Genomic DNA, 7,740 nt, shown 5'->3' with positions numbered 1-7,740 from the left:
AAAAAGGGCACGGGCGCTGATGGGAAGCATGTGCGCTGCCTGGCCGGGCCGCCGATGCACTTGCGGTCTGGTTGCCAGGATAGTGCGCGGTGGGGTCCGGTGGAGATCCTGAGGATCATTCGTCCCCGCGCGACGGCATATGCCGTGCCGGTGGGCGGCCAAACCAGCGCGCGGCGCGACGCACGTCAAAAACCGGGGACCCGCCCGACCCGAGCCTCGGTACCACTTTCGCTTTCTTTTTTTTGAGGGTCAGTCCATCCACGCGCCCGCCCGCCCCTCGTTCTGGACCCCTGCACCGGCCGCTCTGGCGTCCGACGGAGAGTGTACCGCACATCCTTGGGTCGGGTCGGGTCGGGTCAACCGACCCGTGCGCATGTCACCGCGGAAAGCGCAGGGAACGATTTTAATTTTAGTCGGGCGGAAGGAACTTTGCGATTCGATTCAATTTTGTCTCCCAATTTTCTAAAGATTTTCTGAAGAGAAGAGGGTTATGTCTTTGACCATCTCCATCCGTGTCACGGGCAGAGGAGTTTTGCAACGGTCCTTGTCCTTCACAAAACCATGGAACAATATACCAGTGTGGCAGCGCCCGCCATACGAGAGATCCAACACTTTTTTAAAAGGGAAACCGGTACGAGATATCCCGTTCATAAAATTTCGATCCAGACGGGCGTCTTAAACGGATCTCAAACATTCGGGCTGACCGACATCTCTCGTATCCAGCCCAAATACGGGATGGACATCAGACGCATGGGCGCGTCGGCCAACCCCGCTGCATGCAGGTCGTAGCGGTCCCACCTGCAACGACAGAAGCTCCTTCCTCTCTCATCGGTGCATCCAAGTTTTAGTCCCACATCGCCGCGGTAGGCAGACACCGACCGGCTTAAAACAGCCTCGTCGGCGGATGGCGGCATACTTCTCTGTTGTTGTGTAGGTCTATCAATTCTCGCCGTGTGAACGAGATAACTTGACACCAGACTGCATTTCATTAACTGATGATTGTTCATCGAGTGTCAAGTTTGTCTTTGCTCACGTACGCTGATACCCCTACTACAATCGCAATAGTTTTTATTTCGTTCATCGATTTTTACAAACACGTCGTGATTCATAAAAAAATAGTACTAACATGAATGTTTCCTTTATCGACATATCGACACATAGTGACAAACTATTTTCTTAACAGAGGGTGACGCTTCTGGACGACCCGACTATTTAAGCCAGTCGACTAGCTTGTCATGCGGGCTGATGGGACTAATACGGGTATGAAATTGTAACTATGTGCAATTTTTGGTGTATTTTGACAACCCAGCCTGCCCTAGAAGGATGGGATGATCATCATGCATGACCCAGTATGTAATAGATGTTTTGGAAATAGGGTTTGTGGTTTCAAAGCGTAAATTTTGCGTCTCGCCCGATCACTGTCCGCGTGCGCGCTCGGGCGTGTCCGCAAACGTTTGAGGGCCCAAATTTGCAACCTGCGGCTATAGATGCTTTTAGAGTTTATTTGCAAAACTTGTTTTTACTAGTAAGTGTGCACGTGCAACGCACGCATTATCATGTGAAAAAATATCATCATTCGTTCTAGAAATAATGAACCAAAATATAGTGTGCTAAGTGCTAACACAAGAGAGGCGATATAGACGTTTAACAATGTTGTGATACAAAAATTGTCACTTGGACTAAAAATGAGTGAACATATTTGTCATCAATCATGAGTAAACCGGCAATCTTCGAGGAAAATTTCAAAGAAGTATATCATGATTTTCTATTTTTCTTGACCAAATCCTTTTCGAATCCTTGCCAACAATGACTGACAAGTGGTATAGACATATTATCTTATTGTGATTAACAAGTCATGTGAATATAAATTATACATTGGTATTATTAAAAAAATTTAAATAGAAGGCATAACCATGAAGAAATCGATGCACAACAATAAATATTTTTAAAGGACACCACCAGTTCACACACATAAATGATATACATGTTTAGAAACAAAACAAAAATGAACATGAGTATACTGAGTAATCATGCACACAGGCATGGCAGAGAGAGTACAAATGATCCCTTCATCTCTAAAGAAAAGGGGGAATGTCCCAATCAGTTCTGGAAACATAGTCATGGGGTACAAATGTTGAACCTACTGGCAAAATTATTGATTTGCTTTTGGAAATTTGAAAAAAAATCGCATTTAATAATCGTAAATTTTCTTACATAAATTTCTAAACTTTGGAAAAAAGAGATTAAATAGAATTCACAAGAGTTTTAAAAAATGTTCACTTTTTCCAAAAAAATCCCTGTAGTTTTCTGAAGATGTCCACTTCTTTATTTAGAAACAAAAAAGTCACTCTTTTTCTTCTGGAAACCAAATTAAGAACCGGGAAAACCAAAAAAAAAAAACACGAAAAGGCCCGTAGCTGGGGCGAAAGACGCATTTTGACGCTTGATGCGTCACATAGGACCTCCCCCTCGTTGGAGATGCCCTTGGAGCGTGGTCTCCTTCCTCTAGGCCTCTACCATCGTCAAGACGTCAACAAGAGACATGCATGCATGACGGACTCATGCCCTTGATTCATCGTTGGTGCATGACTGAGCGTGCCCATGCATCCACTCACGACGACGCACGCACGCGCCTCGCGCTGGGCACCGGCGCGCCGGGAAGGAGGTAGTTGCACCACGCCATGGTCGCCGCCCGCGCGCTCCACCCCGGCCACACCCACCTCATCCATGGCTATAAATACGACGCCGTCTCGCAGCTCACACAGCCCAAGGTGCAAGCTGCGAGTAGTGGTAGCACACGCACGCACCAACAGTTCCAGCGACCGAAGCCAGCGAGACACCGAAGCGTCCGTGCTTCCAGCCAGCCATGTCTCGCTCCGGGTGCCTCGCGGTGCTGCTGCTCCTGGTGCTCGCCGCCAGGGCGGCCGCGGCGATCAAGCCACTGGAGGAGGAGCCGCAGGGCGGCAAGTGGACGGACCAGCTCACGGCGGGAGCGGCGATCAAGCCGTCGGAGGAGCAGCCGCAGGACGGCAAGCTGGCGGACCACGTCGCGGCGGGAGCGGCGATCAGGCCATCGGAGGAGCAGCCGCAGGACGGCAAGCGCCTCACGGCGAGAGCGGCGATCACGCCATCGGAGGAGCAGCCGCAGGACGGCAAGCGCCTCACGGCGAGAGCGGCGATCACGCCATCGGAGGAGCAGCCGCAGGGCGGCGTGCGGGCGGGCCACCTCACGGCGGCCAAGGGCCTGCTGGGGGAGGAGCCCGCCGCGCGGCTGGCGTACGTCCGGACGGAGGAGAAGAAGGACAGCGAGGAGGCGGCGACGATGCCGTTGGAGGGGATGAAGCCCGGCGGCGGCGTGGCGATCCAGCAGGGCGGCGACCCGGGCACGGTGCCGTCGGCGTCGTCGGGGAGCGGCGAGCACGCGAAGGAGGAGAGCGGCGAGCACGCCGGCAAGGAGGGGAGCAGCAGCACCAGCAAGGAGGGGGAGAAGTCGGCCAAGAGCTGCCTGACCAAGGAGGAGTGCCACAAGAAGCGCCTGCTCTGCGGCAAGGGCTGCACCATGTCCGCCCACGCCAAGTGCGCCGCCAAGTGCTCCAAGTCCTGCATCGCCACCTGCTAGGCGCCCCCCGCCGCCGCCGGCGACGGTCTTGATCATCCATCTTTAGCTTGTTTTGGTGAAGGGAATAAGGGAAGGGGCACGCCGCAGCTAGCCGCATGTCTGCATGTGTGGTGTAGCGTACGTAGCCTCTCGATATATCTCGTCTTCGTGTCGTCGTCGTTGGTGTAGTGTTTTGATGTGGCCCCGTGTTTGTTCGTGTGTGTTTAGGACTGATATTCGTGATGTTAGTGCCATCTGTGTTTTGTTATGTGTCCTTTGTGGTGATAAATTTGGATGAAACTTGAATAAGAATTGCATGCGCATGTTAACTTGTTTGCTCAACTGTCAGAAAGATGAGCAGCCTTCAGTCTCTCGGGTCATAGGAAAGGAAGAAGATTCAATTATAACAACCTTTTTGTTAAAGAAAACAATAAGCTAACTAAGAGATTATTCTAGCAGAGTGAGACGTCCGATGTTGGGTGTTTGGCAAACTGAACAAGAAGAAATGCAGCATATCAATGGTGGAAATACATCACGAACATCCACTCCATGTGTCAAAACTCTCAGCCTCAGTACATGGAGAATAGTTCTTGTGTGCTGTCCGGTCGTACGAACATATTCCGTGGTCTACATGCAAGTTTTTATTATATATATACTACTACATATCTATTACTCTTGGACCAAACCAGCGTTTTGGGTACCGCGCGAGAAAATCGGTTACCAGGCGGATACCGCGTTTCCAAGTACCCCACGAGAAATCAACTTCTCAAGCAAAAAATTCCAAAATTTTGTTCGGATTCAAAAAAAAAAAGCGTCCGAAATTTGCTTGGAATTTCGCCGTAACCGTGGTAACCGAGTTTTTCGGTGACCCACGAGAAAAAAGTGCCCCTCGGTAGCCAAATCCTTGGACCAAACATATAACTCGTGCAAATTGCCACTTACTATTTAACTCTCCCTAAAAAAAAAGAGAAGCAAGAGAGTGCAAATGATTTCTATAAGAGCAACTCCAACGCAGGGACCTAAACGGACACGGATGTTATCCGTTTTTGTCCGTTTGGGTCTGCTCGTCCGCCTAGTGGACATGCGAGGACGATGGATATACCCAACACAAAAACATACGGCGGACCCATTTCCTGCCTCTGCGGCTGATTCCGTCGGCAAAGCAAGCGTCCATGCAGCTAGAGCAGGAAGCAATGAGGTTAGAGTGGCCGGACATGGTCGGGCGCAGCCCGGAGCGCGGCCGGAAGCTCGAGAGCGGGCGCAGCCAGGAGCACCCAGGAGCACGGCCGGGCACTCGAGAGCAGGCGTGGCCGGGCGCGGTCTAGAGCGTGCCCAGAAGCTCGAGAGCGGGCGCGGCCAGGAGCACGGCCAGGCGAGCGCAGGGGAGGCAAGGCACGGGGGGCAGGCCAGGCGCGACGAGCTCCAACGCGGAGATGCACTGGCAGGGACGGCAGGCCGGGCGAGCGCGCATGGAGGGCCGGCGCGGCGAGCGCGCATGGAGTTGGACTGCAGGATGCGCTGGCGGGGATGGCAGGCCGACACTGCTCCAACTCTCGAGCGGGGTGGGCGGGTGGGTGGGAGAAGAGAGAGGAAAAGGAGGAGAGTGATGGGATGGAACGGGTGGGTGGATGGCAACTGGGCCAAGCGGCACATGCAGCCGGACAGAGGCGGGCGAAGAGGGCACAGAGAACGTCCGCTTTGTGTCCACCTCTGACCCAAATGTGCCTCAAATTTTGGCTGGATATGGGTCCGAGCGAACACAAAACGAAAACAGATGGACGCTGTGTCCGTTTGGGTCGCTCCGTTGGGCCAAGTTTTTTGTCTGGATGACCCAAACGGGCAAAATGGGTCACCCGGTTGGAGTTGCTCTAAAATATTTCTCGCCGTGCTCAAACAAATATAAGTGGAGAACATAGAGCAATCGACTCAACTCAAAAGTTATAAGTGAAGAACATAAAACATTCTATAAATTTGAGATGAAGGTGTAGATTGCCATAGCATTGGTTGCTATAAAATTAGTTAGCCGGCTAATAAGTGCTAAATTTATTGTAGATTGGCATAGCATTGGTTATAGTTTGCTTGATTATCTCATGGAAAAAGTCATGTAATAGTCAATGTCTATTTTGGGGAATCCCTCCAACCATGTTTTGCCATTTCTGCTGATGAAACATAAATGCAATGCCTTTTTTTTTACTCATGCATACAGCCGTAATTCTGTTGCAGGTATGTGGTAATATTCTTTGCTTTTAAAGGAAGGAGTAGTCACGCTTAACTAGAATCTATTCCGAGTGATCGCATGGAAGTATTTGCCGGAAACATAATAATCTCTGCCTTTTTCACTTCTCAAAAGATGTTGCTTTGGAAAGCTATGAGGAATGCCCTCACAATGGCCAGCACCGACCACCGAATAGCCAATTTACTCTGGCTTAAATCGAGCGCAGAAAATACAGGTTCTATTTTCAGCATTGCATAGTGTTGTTCTGAATTTTGTAGGCTGATTGTAAGAATGAGAATTTTGGTTGTTAGGAATGTTTTTCTGTTTTGATTGAGGGAAGTTTTGGTGTCAGCCTTCCATAATCGATGATCATGTAAGCATCATCGTTCTATGTGTATTGTTGTAGAAAAATACTTTTTGTCTGAATGACTCTCGTGAAGTGGTGATGTTTTTTTTTCAAACCAATTTCATTTGCATGTAGCTATTGCTGTGAATGCAATGCAAATTCAGACGCACTGTGCAATGCAAATTCAGACATTTGGGCTTTTTTTAGGTAAAACCTGACTAGCTAGCAGTGCTGAACAACTATGTCCGTTTTCGCTTGGCTTTCGTTAAAGAAATCGGAGGGAGCTGCATTGCTATGTGAAGTTCTTTCTTCAGACCAATTTCTAGCTGTTGGTATAATTGCACTTAGCTTTGTCTTTAAAAAAATGATTGAGAGGTTGTTCTCAACATCCAAATTATCCAAGTTCTATCTTAAAAATTGGGGAGAATTTTACTTCCCCGGCCTCTGCACCATCTAGGGATGCATACGGCCATTTTAGTATAAGTACCAAGTTCTATCTAGGACTGTCTTTCCTAAATTAGGCAGATATTCTTTGTATTCTCGTGGTAATGATATATCTTTTTTGATCCTTGTTAATAAAAATACCTTAAAACGATTGTTCTACGGTCACAGGTACAAAAAAAGAAGATATATTTTCTCACTACTGCGCCGTTTCCGTTTGTCGCTAGTTGTGACCGATTTCTTCACCACGTCTTTTAAGCTAATTGGCACGAGTTGGTACAACTGGAGATGCATGTTGATCATCAACTAACCAACTCTACCTTATGCCAGCTTCTCACCACGCTCACACCGCGACACACACCACGCCACGCCACACGAACACACATGACAGCGACACACATGCTCATCACTAGGGTTGACTGCCTTATAAATTCACAGGCCAATTCACTCCTCTCTCTCCCTCCTTCTCTTGCTGCTTCCAATTCCAAACCAAGCGAGCGAGCGAGCGCCAAGTGATGGAGAACCGGCACGTCGACACCGAGCTGCGCCTCGGCAGGCCGGGAAGCGGCGGAGGGTCGGCGGCGGCGGCGGCGGCGGAGAAGTGGGTCAAGGTGAGCATCCAAGGGGCTCCCTACCTGCGGAAGGTGAACCTGAGGGCGTACCGAGGGTACAGGGAGCTCATGGCTGCGCTCTTCTGCTTCGTCCGCACATTCAACTGGGCTAGCCAGCAGTGGGGCATGCTGGTGGCCTACGAGGACGAGGCCGGCCACTCCATGCTCGCCGGCGACCTCCCGTGGGAGTAAGCAAGCCCCCATCATCGTCTCTGCATCTCAGTTACATACTGTACATGCCAGTAAACATCTTTCACGTGTGTTGAATATATGGTTTGTGCATGTATATTGTATAGCCTGGCCCACCTCCTAGTCTTTGTATAGTTAAGGTTGTGGCTTCACTTTGTACTTCATATATACGTGCGCTTTGCACCGATCAATACATCGTGAAGCATTGCCAAAACAATCGTTTCCAACATGGTATCAGACCTACGATCCTAACCCTAACCCGTGCCGCCGCCGCCGCCGCGATCGCATCGCCGCCGCCGCCGCCGCCACCCGCCGCCGCCGCTGCCGCCGCGTCCCTACG

At 50.3% G+C, this 7,740-nt stretch overlaps 2 protein-coding genes across 2 annotated transcripts in view; both read left to right on the top strand.

Annotated features, from left to right (window-relative positions):
• Window positions 1-2,866: 2,866 nt before the first annotated feature.
• On the top strand, window positions 2,867-3,704 carry LOC119368849. Its single transcript, XM_037633986.1, has 2 exons — window positions 2,867-3,033; window positions 3,223-3,704. Exons 1-2 carry the CDS (start codon window positions 2,867-2,869, stop codon window positions 3,617-3,619), a joined length of 564 nt encoding a protein of 187 aa, XP_037489883.1. The 3' UTR covers window positions 3,620-3,704.
• Window positions 3,705-7,115: 3,411 nt separating this feature from the next.
• The window catches only part of LOC119361470 (auxin-responsive protein IAA14-like), a 5,784-nt gene continuing 5,159 nt past the window's right edge, over window positions 7,116-7,740 (top strand). The window contains exon 1 of the mRNA XM_037626660.1: window positions 7,116-7,399. Coding sequence (XP_037482557.1) covers window positions 7,116-7,399 — 284 coding nt within the window. The remainder of the gene's footprint in view (window positions 7,400-7,740) is intronic.

Source organism: Triticum dicoccoides, chromosome 2B, assembly GCF_002162155.2.
Source record: "Triticum dicoccoides isolate Atlit2015 ecotype Zavitan chromosome 2B, WEW_v2.0, whole genome shotgun sequence".
In the NCBI taxonomy this organism is placed as follows: domain Eukaryota; kingdom Viridiplantae; phylum Streptophyta; class Magnoliopsida; order Poales; family Poaceae; genus Triticum; species Triticum dicoccoides.
The sequence above is the reverse complement of the archived record's forward strand: the minus strand, read 5'-3'. Positions and strand labels throughout refer to the sequence as shown.